Here is a 20720-nt window from a genome sequence, read left to right on the forward strand (position 1 = left end):
GCGGTGACGTCACCGCTCTGCTATCCGGCCGCTGGGCTTACACAGACAGTACAGGAGGAGTGCAGAGCACAGCGCTGGAGGACAGACGGCTGTACGTAAGTATGTAGTGTTTGTTTTTTTTACTTTTAGGATGGTAACCAGGGTAAACATCGGGTTACTAAGCGCGGCCCTGCGCTTAGTTACCCGATGTTTACCCTGGTTACCGGCATCGTTGGTCGCTGGAGAGCGGTCTGTGTGACAGCTCTCCAGCGACCAAACAGCGACGCTGCAGCGATCCGGATCGTTGTTGGTATCGCTGCAGCGTCGCTAAGTGTGACGGTACCTTAAGTGTTTACACTGGACTGTGGATCACCCGTGAAGGAGCTGCAGCATCAGCTAAACCTTCTGTCTGAGATCAAACTGGTTGTCAGACCACCATCAATCAAAAAGTTATGTCCTGTCAATATGCCATAATTACTTCTGGAAAACTTACAATTTTCCAGTCAAATTATTATATGCCATAAATTGTGTGTTGTACCAGGATGCTCTGAACACCCTCATTATTAACCCTAAATTTTCATTTTAAGGATATAAAGTGTGAACATCAGATTCTGAACTCTCCATGTCATAGGAATAAAGTTGGTGGCAATCACGGGATTTACTCACATGACTGCTTCTTGGCTGTCCGTTGTCTCTGTCCAGGCAGGGGGAGATCCAGGAGACTTTATAGCCAATGCGCTAGGAGGTCCTTACTTCCTAAGCAGAAGTGGACACAGCCAGGTGAATGCCAGAAAGTGGTCACGATTTTGTTAAATGCAGGGAGCGCTGCATACAATATTTATACATTTGTATCTATAAAATTAGGGGGTTTACAGCCAAAACGCAATGGTTTACAGCATGTTGAAAATGGCCACTCCTTGAACCCTTTTTGAGATGTGATGTACATGTACATCACACTTTGGGTGTATGGCGTGAGCTGCACATATGGCAGATGCCAGCTGTGTCATACAGTCTACATCTGCCTCTAACAGCGGCCATAGGATTAACAGCAGCAACAGAATCTAACTCCAATTGCTGCTTTTTAACCCCTTAAATGTCCCTGTCTATGTTTGAGAGCTACAGTTTAGTGATGTGGATCCTGGGATGGTGCTGTTTTGGGCTTACATTGCCTCTCCTTCTTCCAAGACATGATTGTAAAGTGCAGATAGACCCGATCACCTACTGAAAGCTCATTTTGACACCATCTGCGTACTCCTGTAAAACCTACCCAAAGACTAGACTTCATATGAAGCCATAATATTCATTAAACACTGCAATACTAAATGGATCAGATGATCGCAGGTTCAAGTCCCCTAAAGAGTATAAGCAACAAAATAAAGACTTTTTTAATTTTTAAAAATAGCTAAAAGTTTGAATCATTCTCCCAATTGAAAGATGAAGAAAAATATTTTGTATTTCCACGTTTGTATGGTCTGGTGTAGCAACATTTTTTAATTAAGTAGCCCGAACTGTAAATGTCATAAAGACAAAAAAAAACACAACAAAATTGATAGAAAGAACTGTTATTTTATGAAGTTGTGCCTCCCTGAAAAATTCCAATAACAAGGCATAAAAACTTTGTGCGTACACCATGCATAAGATAAATCTTCACCCTGCAATTCAAAACACATGTCCTCATACAGGTCCAACGACCGAAAATAATGAAACGTTTCACATCTCACAGAATGGCGATGCAAACTGCATTTTGTCTTCTACACAGTTGATTTGTATCTGTTGTCCATTAATATACGTTATGAATGTATAGTTAAAGTTTGGTATTGCTGTAATTGAACTGACTCGGAGAATCGTATTGCCAGGTCACTTTTACCTCACAGGGAACACCATAAAAATTAGGTTAAAAAAAATGTTCTTTTTACTTTCACCATTCTGCCCCACTTGGATTTTTTCTGTATGTTTTATGGGAAAATGAATAGTATCAAAACTACAAAAAAAAGCATTGGCTGTATTTACTGTCTTGTACTATAATACACTTGTCTGACTGAAGGTTTACATTTTCATACAAATAAGATATTGGAGTGTGCTGTAGTTTTTTCATTAAGATAAGATAAACTAAAACATTACTTTTTGGTCTTGCCCATGTTGTAGAGGTTAGAGTGTGACTAATTAATTGAGTCTGTGAACAGGAATCTTTTATAAAGGTGACTATGTAAGGCTACTTTCACACTGGTGTTTTTTTTAATACGTCGCAATGCATCGTTTAGGGGAAAAAACGCATCCTGCAAAGTTGTTTGCAGGATGCGTTTTTGCCCCATAGCGTAACATTACCGACACATTGCAACGTATTGACACATGTCGCAACCGTCGTGCGACGGTTGCGCCGTGTTGTGGCGGACCGCCGGGACCAAGAAACGTTAAATGTAACAATTTTTGCTGCCGACGGACCGCTTTTTCCTACCGCGCATGCGCGGCCGGAACTCCGCCCCCACCTCCCCGCACCTCACAATGGGGCAGCGGATGCGCCGGAGAAATGCATCCGCTGCACCCGTTGTGCGGCGCATCAAACGCTAGCGTCGGAATCTCGCCCCGACGCACTGCGACGGGCCGAATCCGACGCTAGTGTGAAAGTAGCCTTAGACAGCTGTCTTTAATGTAGGTAACAAGTTGATTAGAAGCGTCTGTAACTGGTCTGTAGGAACCAGAACTCTTAATGGTTGGTAGGGCATCAAATACTTATTTCTCACTGCAAAATGCAAATAAATTTATATAATGTATAGAATGTGATTTTCTGGATTTTTTTTTTTTTTTATATTCTGACTCTCAATGTTAAAATTAACCTACCCTTAAAATTATAGACTGTTCATGTCTTTGTCAGTGGGGAAACTTACAAAATCAGCCAGGGATGAAATACTTATTTCCCCGACTATATGTTCAGAATAGTGATTCACATGATAGAAACGTCGGCCAAGCAGATACCAAGTCCAATAATAAAAAGTAAAAAAAACTCTGGAAAATGGGTATCAAAAAAGAATAGTGAATTATTTAATTACCCCTTGTGAACAGTTTGCAATATTTCATCTCAAACTGGACTTTGTCATTTGAGCCTAAACATTAGCACTTGTCCATGTGAGCCAAGAAACACATTAATTATCTTTGCTTTTTTTCGTACCCATTATTGAGTCCTGTCCGCTTTTTTTTTTGATTATTGCATTTTATAGGTTGTTTGGCTTTAACAACCTTTCAGTTTGTGCTGCTTCATATTCTTTTTCTCGAAGACCAAGTCCTGGCGTAGTGACAAATTCTGCTGAGGATTTTGTCAAAAATATGCATGTGTTAAATGTTTTGTGGATTTCTGCACTCCTGGGTACGGTCACTGTCTGATTCTACCAGTACAGAATACTCTGTTATTTCATTGACCCACAAGTTTGATGCAATATTTCTTTTTATTCCCTCCTAGTTGTGGCAATTTACGATTATTCGAAAGATAAAGAAGACGAGCTCTCATTCCAGGAAGGAGCCATCATCTATGTCATTAAGAAGAACGACGATGGGTGGTATGAGGGAGTCATGAATGGGGTGACAGGGCTTTTCCCAGGCAACTACGTGGAGTCAATCATGCACTATTCTGAATGACGACCCAACAGCAAAAGTCCCTGAACAGAACCATTGAGGCTTCCCAGACTTCCATGAGCCCCTGGGGGGCGACTGAATAAGCTGAAGAGGATCATTGTCATTTGAGTCACTTCATTTTGTTCCTTTTTTGTTTCTGACCATTAAAAGAAATAGTGATACAAGTTGTTTGATCATATGTGATCTTCCTGCTGCTTTGCAGCAGTTCTAGCCAATTGACTTAAACTTTTTGGACTCTTGGATGTCTTAAAATGAAATGAAAGGGTCTATGACATTTATGAGCTCAACTTCACCCTTATTCCACACAATAATGTGGTCATGTACTCATAGCTAGAATAATGACATTTAATTTCTGCCATAGTCAAGTACGTAGTGTATTCATTTGTTGGGTCTATTAACATATGGCAGATGTGTTGCAGAAATTCCTGTCTCCTCTCAATAGGTCTTGCAGATCTACTTGTGCTCGTTATAAAAAACAGCCTAATTCAGATGTATGAAACCTGCCTCATGTGCATATACTTAGCCGATATTTGGGGTGGCTACCTTCCAATCTTATGCCTGTATGCCTTCTGCTGTGGCCATAGGAACACCAAAGAGAAGTTTTACAACAGGGGTCCAGGACAAGGCCCCGTAGCTCTCCCTCTTAGTTATCATAGAAAGAACTCCGTTCTGATATTTTGTGGACCGATTTGCAAACTTCAGTCTTTAATTTGGCAGCTATTGAATATAGAGTGACCCAAAGACATCCAGTGTTAGCCATTTATACCAATGACCCTCAAACCCTAAGCAAACCTTTCTAGCTTTTGATTTTTATTATTTTCTTAGACTTCAGCACAAAGTACAAATGCAGTCAAATTCTTGTAACTTGGCATCAAGTATTATATATTGAGATTTACATAAGGAAAGTCAGCTATTTTATGGTTAGTGCACATGTTGCATCTTTGGTGCAGAAATGTTTGTTTCAAATACTTGTCTTTTGACAGGAAAAATAATGCGTAAAATATGTGCATTTTTTATGCCTCCTTTGAAGCATTTTTTTTTTCTCATTCTAGAATGGGTGAAAAATGCTGCAAAAAAATTGAGATGCTGCAGGTTTGAAACTTCTCTAAACCTGCAAGGAAAAAATAACGCGCATAAGATTTCAGAAATCTTTTTCACTTTGCCGTTTTTTTTTAATCTTATTTTTAAATTCACGCGAACAAGCCTGTAGCATTATTCACACTTTGCAGATTTGATCACTATTTGGAAACAAATATTAAGACAAGATCCTAAATACAGAGGAAATGTAATGGAAAGATGTGTTTTATTATTTCTTCTCCTTGCATCCATTTCTAATTGTGACAGTAAAATACTGACGTAAACTTGTGTGTACATGAGACCTTGGGGATAGAACGCCTCCTGGAAGACAGGCAGCACATCATCAATAATAATAATGTATAGCCCAGGAATGAAATCAGAAGCCGAATGAGTGTCCCTGTTGGTCATCTCCGCAGAGTTTAATGCTTCCATTCTTGCAGATTTAGGTAATGGCTTTTGAAGTCCTTTTATTCTCCGGTGTGCGGACCTGAACATAAGGTACTACGGTCACTACACTCAAGGACACCTCCTAAATATTTCACCTTTCTACATTGTGCCTCAGGCCATTTGTTGTTAGAGACAATCGTATGGAATTGCAAAAAAAAAAAAAAAAAAACACCCAAAAACAACAATTCTGTCCGTATTTGTTTTTGGTTGTTTTCAGTCTAGCCGTGATCTCAGGTATCATTTGCCTTTATTTCTTTCTATTTATTTCCTACAAATCTTTGTAGATGGTGTTGGTGGCCCTGGAATATTTATTGAATCATCCCCATTCTAGGAACTCATAAATCGGTTTATGACTAAGGCTCGGAATAGTTTTCTAGGTGATCATATTTGTGCATTGTCATGCCTTTTGCAGTATTTATTGCTAGATCCGCCATCTTCCAGATTAGCCTTGGTATTCTGGGGACACATGGCTGCACACTTGAGACCCTCACCTGAGCTGTGGTTAGTAGAGAGATGAAGCTTGCTCTGTATGTTGTGCCTTGCTAAGTAAAGAGACCTGCCATTTCCAAGGCTTGGGAAATTGTGACATTGGGAGCTGCAGCATAATCTCTGTGCCACTTGGCTGCTAATATCTACAAGGACAGTTGTATATTGATACATGCGCGGAGTCAGCGTCCAGCGGCTGGGACAGCATAGCACCATCTACTGGGTAGGGCCACTACCGGGTTCTGCAGCTCAGATAGGAGCTGATCTGCAGTACCCAGCAGCGGCCACTACCCAGCGTTCACATCCAGCCTCAGTGAAGGGGGGAGAGGGTGCTGGATTCTCACCAATCTATTTATTACCAATTATATGGATAGGTTATTATAAAAGTAATGGACTTTTGCTGTACCCCGTTTAATGTTAATGACTTCCTTTATTTTTGTATTTTTTAACCTTCATAGATCAAATATTGTTGGATGATTAATATATCTTCTGATTAAGAGCAGCACATTCCTGCACAGGTTTAAGAGCTGATGATTGCTTTGTCTGCAGCTGTCATTGGTGAGAGCTGCGTACTGAATTATTGAGTATGATGTAAATGTATGCTGTAAGCACAGCCTAGCCGAACGAGGCTGCCGGCACCCAGAATTTTTTTTTTTTAAACTTTTGCATCTAAGCAGGTAATACGAGGCCCTGAATCAGAAAATAAATCTTTTGGTTACTATAATGTTAAAGGGGTTACTCACTACTGGACAACCCCTTAAGGTCACCAGTGTGCAGAGCAAAATAAAAATAATGGGAGACACTTGTGCCTACAGCGCATGTGCGGCGCTAATCTGGAAGGTAACTATGCATTATTTTTCTTGTTTCTCAGTCTGGTGCTCTTAATAAGGGTTGTCCTATAGTGGAAAATTCCTTTAGAACAATAATAGAAATGATTGCATTGTTTTACACCTAAAATATACATAAGAAAAAAAATATTTACTTTAAATCGGCTTATTGCACTACTAGGGTAACGAGTCCAGCTGGCCAGATACATGCAGTAAGTGATGGACAATGGCCAGTTCACCTGACTGCATTATACACATACATGTTTATTAGCGTAGGAAGAGGGAAGCAGACCCTTCTTATCTTTCACAGGAACCAATTTCAATCTAAATCCATGATTCACGATCCTCCTTTTTCCGGACAGCATTAAGGGCACGTTCATATTGGGCCCACGGGCTGTTCCTGCTCACCGTTGCTATTCCTGTGTTCGGTGCTCAGATGACAACTCTGCCATGGCATGTAAATGTAGACAAAATGGAAATTGATCCGGCTCCAACGAATAAGAAAGCAATCTTTTATGTAGATATGATACATATAGTAAAACTTCATGTTAGGATAGCGCTACCATCGCACTGACAATGACATTACGCGTTTCGGGAGTCGCAGCATGCCTTATGTTTTCTGTATCATATTTGTAAATAAAGAATATTGCTTGTTCGTTGGAGCCAAATCAACTTCCATTGGGTTCTGAAGATGCTGACAGATCTTGCTGCCCTGTGAGCCTCTGTCCGCAGTGTGAACACAGCCTTGGCCTGGGTACAAATGGCTGCAACGTCGGGGCTAATCCAGGGCAGATACAACAGGAATAGCTTTCTAAAACGTTTTCTTGGAGTTGTCCTTGTTGAATCCATTATTGCATTATTTTTTTTACTTTAAACAGGACATTTTTTTTGATCCAGTAAAAGATAAGCTATTCTAAGAAAATAATCCCCTTAATTCAGTATCATGTAACAGAGCAGACTTAATAGCGTAGTAATCTTACAGTATGAGGGCTAGTTAGAATATACTAGATGATAATGGTAGGCAATTGTAACATATGCGGAAAAAGTTAAATCATAGAATCAACCAGTGTGATCGCCCGTGTTTTGTTGGACAAGATACCAAAAATAATGTTTATAAAAGAGCGAATGTATTCCCAAATCACGAAAGTTCACATGAATCATTGATCTATACAGAAATCCAGTACCCTTGTATCATAATTTGGGATACATCACACATATGGTATTTATGACCACTCGGTGTGGTGAGAGGTGTCTTAAAAAAAAAAAAAGATTATCCGAGACTGATTAATGAATGTGGTTTACCGTAGTTTTAAAGTATTTTAAAAACCTTGTATTACCTGAAGATTTAGGCTCTGTTCACATGTCCGTATGTTCCCTTTAGACCAGATAATCTGAATTCGCAGTCCTGTGTGACCCGGAAGCTGAGGGGCCTCATTGATTTATATGTGGTCTTGTCTATTTTTAAGACGGGGTGGGGAGGATGGAGAAGGGAGAGTCCCACCTGTTGGTGCCAGGTATGTCTAATGCTGGACACGGGGTCTGACACACCCTATTGACCATAATAGGGGTCAATCATAGTGCATGCTGTATTTTTTCCCAGCCTTTTTTTTTTAATTGCAGAATTTGTTCCAGAATGTCCTAATGGATCCTGAAATGCATTCATTGGTGAAAAAATGCTCCATGAATTAGGAAGCATACAAATGTAGACTCTACCAGCTCAGATATAATACATCTGCCCAAAGAAGGGTACAGACACACGATTGTGTAAATTAGTGCTAAAGCAATTCCAGTTGTGATTCCCTTTTAGCAACAATATTCGTGAAAAATAATATAAAGTCGGAGTTGTTGACCAAACTATCGTTTTGCACATTTTTCTCTAGGGGAGGCCCTGACCCTATTTTTTTAGTCAATGATTAATCTGGACTTCAGCCTTAAAATCAAATGTGTTTTGTAAATTTTGCCATAAAACACGTTCTCATTAATCAAATGTCTGTAGATTGTTCCAATCTGTGCTTTATAATGCTGCTACATCAAGCGTTACAAATTTGTAGCTTGTATCCTGTCCCCATTTCCCCCCAAATGTACCTCAATATTTAGTTTCTTCATTATCCATTGAGGGGTATTGCAAATGATGAAGAGTATAAGAGTAGATGAAATAGACCATCCAAGGTAATTGCAGTTTCGTATTTCCTTCTTTGTAATATTAGCTCCTTATTATAGGGGTTGTCTCACCATCTTTTCTCCAGGAGTGCCCTGCTCCCAGCTCTGCCAGGGCTCGTGCACGCCTAGTGATTGACAGTTTAGCTTATCGGCATGGTCGCAGCGCTGGTCCAAATTGAGCCCAGTACCCGGCAGATAGCAGAGGCAGCTTTACTTCTGCAGCATGGGACTGAGGCTGGTCAGAGCACGTGGGCAGGCTGTAAAGCATAGAACTTGCTAGCAGGGCATGCTCCTTACTTGGGGAACTGGCCACTCTGACACTTGCGGGAGGTCAGTAACCCAGGCTGGCACCCTGTATACTATAAAATTAAAAATCCCTCTTGAAAACAGAAACAATTTGAGAAGTTGAGACAAGGGAATCTATCATCAGGTATTTGTTCCCCCATCTGAGAGCAGAATGATGTAGGGGCAGAGATCCTGATTCCAGTGATTTCACTTTACTGGTGCAACAGTTTTGATTAAAAACCATTCGGTCTGCTGCCAATCTACCAGTTCTCTGAATGCTGAGCTGGGTATATCCTCACCCACATGACTGGCAGCTTTCTGATTATTCCCAGTGTGCACACAATGCTGCCAATTAGTGATGGGGGCGGAGTTGGACTACATGTCAGCAGGTTTACTAGTCCTCTGGTGATAATTCCCTGCTGATAAAACAAGGATTTTATTACAGCTACATTAAGCAGCCCAGTAAGAGACACACCCCTGGAATCAGGGTCTCATTATTATCAGATTAGGTAACAAAATCCTGTTAATGGCTTCCCTTTAAAGATATTGTAACTAATATGTAATACGAAGTGCCTGAAGGAGGATGCTGGAACGTGCCATGATGGCAAATACAGATTGTTACTTTGTTCATAATGAATTCATATCTGCGCTCAGAGGGTCTTTCTACAGCGTCAGAGACCCCCGGTCTGTGGGGCACAGACTAACATATTTATAAAAAAAAAAAATAGGCCATATGTAACACAAAGTAGTTAAATGCAGAATGATTTATGAGCATCAAGACCTGTATTTCTGAACGCTGCTCTCTCTTCTGATCAGACCTATGTATTAAACATGATGCTAGAAGAATGGCTTAATAGCCGATACTGGGAGGCTCTTCGCCTAGGAGCTCTGGGGTGGGCTTATTAACCCGTCATTGGGTCACAAGCTAAGATACATTTCTATTAATTGCAGTTATTACACTACAGGAACAATAAGGGTGGAAGTGGCTTATAACTGTAATAGAATATACCGCAGCATTCACCTATGACCAGATAATGCTATGCTGCAGCACTAGATCATGGGTTTCCAGAACACTTTCTTTTCCTGGTGTTTCTTCAATAGACTGGCATGATATTTCTCCTCCTAATATGTATGGAACAGTTAGGGGACCAGGTTCTGCATAAGATTTCGTCAGTTTTGCTACAATTTCTGTTGATATCATGTGCCAATAAATCACCTATGAAGTGACATGGAGAAATGTTTCCCCTCTCTCTTTGAATGAATATTGCTGTGTATTAAAAGCTCCTGTTAAAAGTTCAAAATAAATAAAGTATTAAAGCACAGTTTACGATTTTGTGTGCATTCAGGACTATTTTCTTTATTAGGCCTCATCAGTGAATTTTTCTCAAATGTTAAGGAAGAAAAAAACCATTTTTCATCAGTGAGCTGGCTCAGATTTTCATCAGTGTCTTGTCACTGTCGGTTTGTCATCAATGTTTGATCACTTTTTCTTGGATAGGAAAAAAAAAGAACTTGGAGAATTCTCACGTTTCTCCAAGCAAATTGTCAGTGGAAAACAGACAGCACATGGATATAATGGAGATGCAATCAGTGTACTGGGCTCCATAACTTTCATTGACGTCTTTGATCCATGTCTTGGATCAAAATACGTTTATTTTGGGGGTTTTTGTCCATACTTGATCTGCAGAAACAAAGAAAAACTGGACATATGCAAAAACCCCATAGACCAGAATGGGTATATAAGAAACCTACACATAATAGAAACATGCCTAATAAAAGTAACAAAGTTTATTTTGAATTAATTAAAAGACAATTAAAAATATCTAGTAAAAAGAGAACACCGCACAAGAATAAAGGTTTGTACAAGCCAAGAACAGCCCAAATACACAATCCACAATGCTATATAACTACACCATGATAATTGGGGTCATGTGGCCTGAGCACCCGGTAGAGCAATAATTAGCAACATATAGTAAATATACCAAAAAAGAGGTTCAAATAGTGGATGGGAAAATACTCGTCAGAACTGGCCTCGCCCCAATGCATGTTTCACGTTGGCTTCTTCCAGCGGGCATGAAACGTGCACAATCCACTGTTCCCAATCACCATTTGAGCCTCTTTTTTATATTTACATTTTTCATAATTGCTCTACTAAGTGCTAAGGCCACATAGCCCCAATTGTCATGGTATAGTTATAGCGCATTGTGGATTTAATATTCAGGTTGGGTTGGGTTATAGACCTTTATTCCCATGCTACATTTTCATTATACTGGATGTTTTTAATTTTGTCTGTTGATGAATAAAGTTTACTTTTATTGGGCAATAGCTTAAGAGCCTGGCGTTTCCCGGGCATAGTAACTAATGTTGAACATAGCAGTGCTCCCGCACTGGTACCTGGAACACAACCAGTGCCATTTTGTTGAAGCTAAAGTTTTTTTTAGCACAACATTAAACCCTTAATGACTGCCAATACGACTTTTAACTGAGGCAGTTAAGGGGCCTTATTCCTCCTGCACCTCACGCTCCTCCTTTATACACAGCATTTTTCTGCGGCACAGCTTTTCTCCTTTAGGCTATGTGCACACGCTGCGGATTTTGCTGCGTGTCTGCAGCAGTTTCCCATGGGTTTATAGTACAATGGAAACCTATGGGAAACGCAACCACAGTGCACCTGCTGCGGAAAAAAACGCGCGGAAACGAAGCGGTTTATATTCCGCAGTATGTCAATTCTTTGTGCAGATTCCACAGTGGTTTACACCTGCTCCTCAATAGGATTCCGCAGGTGTAAACCGCAGTGGAATCCGCACTAATTCCGCAATAAATCCACATTAATTCCGCAGGTAAAACGCAGTGCCTTTTACCAGCGGATTTCACAAAGCTCCAAAATACGTGTGCACATACTCTTATAGTCGCCTCCTCCGGCTGCACCTCACACTCCTCTTCCATATACAATTGGAAACACTTGATCCCAAGAGAAATTGCACTAATTGCAATAAAGAGTATCGTATACACAGCCTACGCCTTCTGAAGCACCACACTTTAGACCTTGTTCACACATTATTTGGTCAATATTTTTACCTCCGTATTTGTAAGCTAAAACTTGGAGTAAAACAATCAGAGGAAAAGTTTATTAGAAACACGTCACCACTTCTGTTTTTTTCTCCCACTCGTGGTTTTGGCTTATAAATACTGAGGTTAAAATACTGACCAAATACTAAACGTGTGAATGTGGCCTTATACCCAGCCTCCACCTGCAGCGCCTCACTTTTCACTATACACAGCCTCGTACTGCAGCAGCACCTCACTTCTCTCATTTTCCCATCACGCCTCTCATTTTCCCATCACGCCTCTCATTTTCCGATCACTCCACTATTTACCCCTCCTCTCATTTTCACCTCACACGTGCACAGCAACTTCCTGTTATGAGCATTGCGGTGTAATCCATAAGGCTCCTTCCTCTCCTTTGAAGTCTTACCTCACAGGAGCAACTCCATTCTAGACAGGACGGAGCTAGATGTGGCCTGTGCCGGCCGCACACTGATACTCTGAGGGCGGCAGCCCTGATTGTAGCTTACAGCCGGAGAGTTTTGAAAGGGTGGACTTTGATGTGAATGTGTCTCCGCCCGTGTGCGCGAACAACCTGGGCCGTGTGGACGGGGCTTTGAGTGTGGAGTGAGTGCGGCTATGTGCAGTGGGCGGGGCTATGTAGAGTCGGCATGGCTTGATACATACAAACACACATACTCAGACAATTATATAGTGGATATATATATATAAGGGTCACTTCCGTCTTTGTCTTTCTGTCACGTATATTCATTGGTCGCTGCCTCTGTCATGGAAATCCAAGTCGCTGATTAGTCGCGGCAAAACAGCCACGACCAATCAGTGACGGGCACAGTCTGGAAGAAAATGGCCGCTCCTTCCTCCCCGCAGTCAGTGCCCGGCGCCCTCATACTCCACTCCGGTCAGCGCTCACACAGGGTTAATGGCAGCGTTGACAGCGGTGTGACGCACTCGGTTAACGTGGCTATTAACCCTGTGTGACCAACTTTTTACTATTCATGCTGCCTATGCAGCATGAATAGTAAAAAGATCTAATGTTAAAAATAATAAAAAAATAAAAAATAGTTATATATTCCTACCCTCCGGTGGCCCCCCCGGATCAGGAACCGGCCTTTCCCGCTCCTCGCGATGCCCCGGTGACCGCTCCATGCATTGCGGTCTCGCAATATGATGATGTGCGGTCTCGCGAGACCGCTACGTCATCATCTCGCGAGACCGCAATGCACTCTTAAGACCGGAGCGCGAGAAGCATCAGTAACCGCTTCGATCCATGGGCCAACGGAGGGTGAGAATATATTTTTTTATTTTTAATTTTTTTTAACAGGGATATGGTGCCAACATTGCTATAGACTGCGTCGGCTGCGCAATATACAACGTGGGCTGCGCAATATACAACGTGGGCTGCGCAATATACTACGTGGGTTGCGCATTGTGCAACGTGGGCTGCGCAATATACTATGTGGTTGGGCAATGTACTGCGTGGGCTGGGCAATGTACTGCGTGGGCTGTGCTATACACTACGCATACATATTCTAGAATACCCGATGCGTTAGAATCGGGCTACATTCTAGTATATATATATTTATAATTTTTTTGTATTTGGAGTGCCCTATATTGAGACTGGCCATATGTGTTTATAATGGGTATGTAGAGTGATGAGCGAGCATGCTCAGGTGGGCTCCGAGTATTTCGGCGTGCTTGGAGATTTAGTTTGTGTCGATGCAGCTGCATGATTTGCAGCTGCTAGACAGGGAATCCCCACATGTATTCAAGCTAACAAACAGGCAATCCCCACAAGTATTCAAGCTGTCAAGCAGCTGCATATCATGCAACTGCGTCGACACAAACTAAATCTCCGAGCATGCCGAAATACTCAGACCACCTGAGCATTCTTGGAGAAACTCGAGCAACGAGCATACTCGCTCATCACTGTGGGTATGTTTTCTGTCTGAAAGACACGGTTTTTCATGCATATGTATCTGACAGCGTTCCAGACTTTCATGCAGATAACTGTTGTGATTGTACCTTTCAATGTTTTAAAGGGAATGTCACCAGCGTTTTTTTGCTACCTAATCTGAGAGCAAGGAAAATGCGAATAGTGCATGTGCTTTAGTTGCTACTAAAATACATGTCTGTCAATAACACATGAAGTAATAAAAGCACGTATATTGTAAGGATACAAAATACAGACCTACTTGGGGAAAACACAATAATCAGCAAAAAGTAATCTGAAAGAAGGTCAATAGATCAGAGTATGGTGATATATGAAAAAAACTTAATTTAAATATACAAGTGGGTATACCCCCATCTCCTCACTCTCCTGTCCAGACCTAGCATTGTCACACTTCAACATTACACTTAAAGGGACACTGTCACCTGAATTTGGAGGGAACAATCTTCAGCCATGGAGGCGGGGTTTTTGATTCACCCTTTCCTTACCCGCTGGCTGCATGCTGGCTGCAATATTGGATTGAAGTTCATTCTCTGTCCTTCATAGTACACGCCTGGGCAAGGCAAGATTGCACCTTGTACAGGCATGTACTACGGAGGACAGAGAATCAACTTCAATCCAATATTGCAGCCAGCATGCAGCCAGCGGGTAAGGAAAGGGTGAATCAAAAACCCCAAAACCCCGCCTCCATGGCTGAAGATTGTTCCCTCCAAATTCAGGTGACAGTGTCCCTTTGAGGCTACGTTCAGATTAGCGTTGCGCGCCGCTGCGTCGGCGACGCAACGCACGAAAAAACGCGTGCAAACGCACGCAAAAACGCTGCGTTTTGCGACGCGTGCGTCGTTTTTTTGACGAAATCGGATGCAAGAAAAATGCAACTTATTCCATTTTCTTGCGTCCGACGCTAGCGTCAAAAACGACGCACGTGTCGGAAAACGCAACAAGAAAAACGCATGCGTCCCCCATGTTAAACATAGGTGCGCATGACGTGTGCGTCGCCGCTGCGTTTCCCGACGCAGCGTCGGGAAACGCTAATCTGAACGTAGCCTAAGAATGCCCTGGATGAAGCAGCACCTTCTACACGCAGAAAGACCCAACACAGACAACGGCAGCCCTGGCACACTATGCAAACACGCTTTCTTCAGCGTTGCTCAAGGTGTGCAGAGCGGCAGTGGAGACAATCTCTCTTAGCAGAAGACTTCATCCACTAGAAGTTCATGCTCAAAACCTATAACTGCCCTTCCTCTGGCCAAACAATCCTACTTCACCACCCTCATCACCTCACTCTCCAACAACACAAAACGACTTTTTGAAACCTTAAACTCCCTCCTGAAACCTAAAGTACAGGCCCCCATCTCCAATCTCAGTGGTGAGGATCTGGCCACTTATTTCCTAGAAAAAAAATCAACCACATCCATCAGGATATCTCAGCCCAATCTCATCAGTGCCTGGATCCCCTTCCCTGCCGCACCTCAAGCTCATTAGACATCTTTGAGCCTGTTTCAGAAGAAGACGTTTCCAAGCTCCTCGCTTCTGCCCGGCCTACAACCTGCAATAGTGACCCAATTCCTTCACCTCTCCTGCAGTCTCTGTCACTAGGGTTGAGCGACCTTGACCTTTTTAGAGTCGAGTCGGGTTTCGCGAAACCCGACTATCTCAAGAGTCGAGTGAAATCGGCCGATTATCGCGAAAAGTCGGGGATCAACCGAAACACGAAACCCAATGCAAGTCAATGGGGGAGCATAGTCGGCAGTGAGTACAGGCCAGGAAAACATGTACAGAGCCCATGTTAATGGCAAAAACATACATTCTTGTTACTGAAGCTTGTCAATCTTAATTTAGCTTATAATAATTGTAAGGCATTTGAAATTGGGGGTCATTTGGCTAAAGTTGTGGGGGGTAGGGCTGGTTCAAGTAATTAGTGTGCCCAGTAAATCTGGACCACGTCACGGCAGTGGAGCAGGGAGAGGTAAGTATTTCAACTTTGCAAGTGCTGTGATCCTGAGCAAGCAGGGGGGGGGGGGCCCACTCGTTGGCATTGGCACTGGCACAGGGCCCCTCAAAGTACAGCGGTGTGTTTGCACGGCGGGGACGCCTCCCACCGGCAGCAACACTTTTGCGTACTATGAGGGGCCCTGTGCCAGTGACGTCGCCAACGAGTATTCCTCCCCCCACCTGATGAAGGAACCTGCACCTTCATCTGCACCTTCCTCTTTGTCCCCGTGTAAGGTGGTATGGTATGCGGGAAGGGGGACCTGACTTTCAGCAGGGTCACAATCTTGCAGTGTAGCGTGCACGGGGAATGTTGCATTATGGGTCAATGTACCAGCAGACTCATCTATCACTGGCTGGGCAATGGGCAGGTTGAGGGGGAAACAGATATGGGCCCAAAGAATAAAGTGGGCTAAATGCAGTTCAAAATTGGTAACAGGACTAACCAGGGGGCATTGTTTTGTTCAGTGGAGGACAACTGGAATGAGAGGCTGACACAGAGAGTAGGCCCAAATCAGTAAGTATTCTAAATGCAGTTCAAAATTGGCAACAGTAGTAAACCGGCGGCACAGCTTTGTTCACTGTAGGAGAACAGCAAGGAGCGGCAGACAGATAGAAGGCCCCAACCCAACTAGTAGGCCTAATGCAGTGTTGTTTTCAACAACTACTAAACAAGAGCTTTAAGATTGAAGCAATGGAGAGGCAACCTGGAGAACACCTTGGAGCGGAAGACACCGTCTCTACACCCCAGACCCAACTTGTAGGCCGAATGCAGTGTTGTTTTCAACAACTACTTAAGAAGAGCCAGAAGATCGAAGCAATGGAGAGGAAACCTGGAGAACACCTTAGAGCGGAAGACACCGTCTCTACAACCCAGACCCCACTTGTAGGCCGAATGCAGTGTTGTTTTCAACAACTACTAAACAAGAGCTTTAAGATTGAAGCAATGGAGAGGCAACCTGGAGAACACCTTGGAGCGGAAGACACCGTCTCTACACCCCAGACCCAACTTGTAGGCCGAATGCAGTGTTGTTTTCAACAACTACTTAAGAAGAGCTTTAAGATTGAAGCAATGGAGAGGAAACCTGGAGAACACCTTGGAGCGGAAGACACCGTCTCTACAACCCAGACCCAACTTGTAGGCCGAATGCAGTGTTGTTTTCAACAACTACTAAATGAGAGCTAGAAGCTCTAAGCTATGGAGAGGAAACCTGGGGAACACCTTGGAGCGGCAGACACCGTTAGTAGGCCCTACCGAAGTAGTAGTAGTAGCCCCAATGCAGTTTTCAAATTCCTATAGGCTGAAAACCAGACTATTGACACTCAGCTTTTTTAAAAGGAGGACAGCTGTATTGAGTGGCGCAGACAGACACAGGTAGTAGGCCTTAAACACAACATTTCGCTCAATGCAGTTTAAAAAAGGTTACCAGGGGTACACAGGCAGCATTGGTCTGTTCAGTGGAGGACAATTTCAATTATGGGCCACAGACAGAGTTTGTATGCCTACTATTAAAAAAGGATGCTCTATGCAATTTAAAATAGGTTCCAGGGGTACACGGGCAGCAGTGGTCTGGTCAGTGGAGGACTAGTGGAAGGAGGGACCGCAGACAGGCGTAGTAGGCCTAACATAACAAAATTTGGCTGTAGGCACTTTTAAATTGGTCCCAGGGGTACACGGGCAGCAGTAGACAGGTCACTTGAGGACTAGTGGCAGGAGGGACCGCAGACAGGCGTAGTAGGCCTAACGTAACAAAATTTGGCTGTAGGCACTTTTAAATTGGTTCCAGGGGTACACGGGCAGCAGTAGACGGGTCACTGGAGGACTAGTGGAAGGAGGGACCGCAGACAGGCGTAGTAGGCCTAACATAACAAAATTTGGCTGTAGGCACTTGCAATTCTTTTGCAGGGGTACGCAGGCAGCATTGGTGTTGTCAGCGGAGGCCGATTGTAATGAGTGTCTGCCAGTTAGTACTCCAAAAAAATAAATAGATGTTAATGTCTCGCATTACAACAAAACCAAAACACAAAAGGGTGGAATACTTAGGTACAGGGGTGGGCTCCTCTACTGAGTTTTAGTAATTTGGCGCTAATTATTTACTGGTGTAAATATAGGACATTGCCCCTGATTATGTTAAGTACCATCATACATGTCAACACATTGGTATTGTCAGTGCCAGGCATTGAATGATGTCAGCGCATAGACTAAACATCGGTGGAACTGTGAGAGATAATTGTGCAAGTGGTAGAGCAATGTTTGAGCTGGGGGGGGGAACTCTCTTGTGGCCGGCGGTACAGGCCCAGGGCCCCTCATGTTACAACAGTGTGTCTGACGTTGGGTGCGCACCACCACCGCCAGAGACACTTTATTGTACTATGAGGGACCCAGTGGCAGTGCCGTCGACCAAAAGCCGGCACACCCACCTCTTCAGACAAACGGCACTCTCACGGGTGCTTGCGCCAAGTGGCGAGACCACGGCCCCGTGGGGGGGATTTTGGCCATTTAGGGAGGTGTAAACATGTAGTATGCTGGACAATCAGCTGCTGCAAATTACGCGATTGGAAAAGTCAGAGTAGTCCACAAGCAAGACCTTTTCATAGGAAAGCTAGGTGTCAGCCGGGCAAGGTGGGGCAAAAGAATTCGAAATCCAGTTGTGGTTCATTTTAATGAATGTTAGATCATCAACATTTTGGGTAGCCAGACGAGTCCTTTTTTCGGTTAATATTGAACCTGCAGCACTGAATACTCTTTCTGATAGGACACTAGCTGCCGGGCAAGCAAGCTCCTGCAATGCATATTCTGCCAATTCTGGCCAGGTGTCTAATTTGGATGCCCAGTAATCAAATGGGAATGACGGTTGAGGGAGAACATCGATAAGGGATGAAAAATAGTTAGTAACCATACTGGACAAATGTTGTCTCCTGTCACTTTGAATTGATGCTGCAGTACCTGTCCTGTCTGCGGTCATAGCAAAATCACTCCACAACCTGGTCAGAAAACCCTTCTGTCCAACGCCACTTCTGATTTCTACACCTCTAACACCTCTGGTCTGCTGGCCCCTGCAGCTCGTGTGAGAACGATCACGGGCGCTGTGTGCTGGGAATGCCTGAAGCAAACGGTCAACAAGAGTTGATTGTTTGGTCGCTAATATTAGTTCCAAGTTCTCATGTGGCATAATATTTTGCAATTTGCCTTTATAGCGAGGATCAAGGAGGCAGGCCAACCAGTAATCGTCATCGTTCATCATTTTAGTAATGCGTGTGTCCCTTTTGAGGATACGTAAGGCATAATCCGCCATGTGGGCCAAAGTTCCAGTTGTCAAATCTGCAGTTGTGCTGGGTTGAGGGGCTGTTTCAGGCAAATCTACGTCACTTGTGTCCCTCAAAAAACCAGAACCCGGCCTTGCCACGCCACCAATTTCCCGTGGCCCCGGAAAAGCTTCCTCATTAAAAAAAAATACTCATCCCCATCATCCTCCTCGTCCTCATCCTCCTGTTCGCCCGCTACCTCGTCCTGTACACTGCCCTGACCAGACAATGGCTGACTGTCATCAAGGTTTTCCTCTTCCTCTGCTGCAGACGCCTGCTCCTTTTATGTGCGTCAAACTTTGCATCAGCAGACGCATTAGGGGGATGCTCATGCTTATTATGGCGTTGTCTGCACTAACCAGCCGTGTGCATTCCTCAAAACACTGAAGGACTTGACACGTCTTGTATCTTCGACCACTGCACACCTGACAACTCCATGTCTGCCATCCTACTGTCTGCCCGTGTATGTGTATCCTCCCACAAATACATAACAGCACGCCTCTGTTCGCACAGTCTCTGAAGCATGTGCAGTGTTGAGTTCCACCTTGTTGCAATGTCTATGATTAGGCGATGCTGGGGAAGGTTCAAAGACCGCTGATAGGTCTGCATATGGCTGGAGTGTACGGGCGAACGGCGGATATGCGAGCAAAGTCCGCGCACTTTGAGGAGCAGGTCGGATAACCCCGGATAACTTTTCAGGAAGCACTGCACCACCAGGTTTAAGGTGTGAGCCAGGCAAGGAATGTGTTTCAGTTGGGAAAGGGAGATGGCAGCCATGAAATTCCTTCCGTTATCACTCACTACCTTGCCTGCCTCAAGATCTACAGTGCCCAGCCACGACTGCGTTTCTTTCTGCAAGAACCCGGACAGAACTTCCGCGGTGTGTCTGTTGTCGCCCAAACACTTCATAGCCAATACAGCCTGCTGACGCTTGCCAGTAGCTGCCCCATAATGGGACAACTGGTGTGCAACTGTGGCAGCTGCGGATGGAGTGGTTGGGCGACTGCGGTCTGTGGACGAGCTCTCGCTTCTGCAGGAGGACGAGGAGGAGAAGGAGGAGGGGGGCGGCGGACGCCTACAGCCAACTGTTTCCTAGACCGTGGTCTAGGCAGGACTGTCCCAAAATTGCTGTCCCCTGTGGACCCTGCATCCACCACATTCACCCAGTGTGCCGTGATGGACACGTAACGTCCCTGGCCATGTCTACTGGTCCATGCATCTGTTGTTAGGTGCACCTTTGTACTCACAGATTGCCTGAGTGCATGGACGATGCGCTCTTTAACATGCTGGTGGAGGGCTGGGATGGCTTTTCGCGAAAAGAAGTGTCGACTGGGTAGCTCGTAGCGTAGTACAGCGTAGTCCATCAGGGCTTTGAAAGCTTCGCTTTCAACTAACCGGTAGGGCATCATCTCTAACGAGATTAGTCTAGCTATGTGGGCGTTCAAACCCTGTGTACGTGGATGCGAGGATAAGTACTTCCTTTTTCTAACCAGTGTCTCACGTAGGGTGAGCTGGACTGG

At 43.9% G+C, this 20720-nt stretch overlaps 1 protein-coding gene across 14 annotated transcripts in view; it reads left to right on the forward strand.

The window, feature by feature from the left end:
* ABI2 (abl interactor 2) overlaps positions 1–4901 on the forward strand; it is a 158663-nt gene extending 153762 nt beyond the window's left edge. For all 14 annotated transcript variants that reach the window (XM_069733657.1, XM_069733643.1, XM_069733644.1 and 11 more), the window contains one exon: positions 3434–4901. In XM_069733657.1, coding sequence (XP_069589758.1) covers positions 3434–3609 — 176 coding nt within the window. In that variant the 3' untranslated portion in view covers positions 3610–4901. The remainder of the gene's footprint in view (positions 1–3433) is intronic.
* Positions 4902–20720: the final 15819 nt, after the last annotated feature.

Source organism: Ranitomeya imitator, chromosome 7, assembly GCF_032444005.1.
Source record: "Ranitomeya imitator isolate aRanImi1 chromosome 7, aRanImi1.pri, whole genome shotgun sequence".
NCBI lineage: Eukaryota > Metazoa > Chordata > Amphibia > Anura > Dendrobatidae > Ranitomeya > Ranitomeya imitator.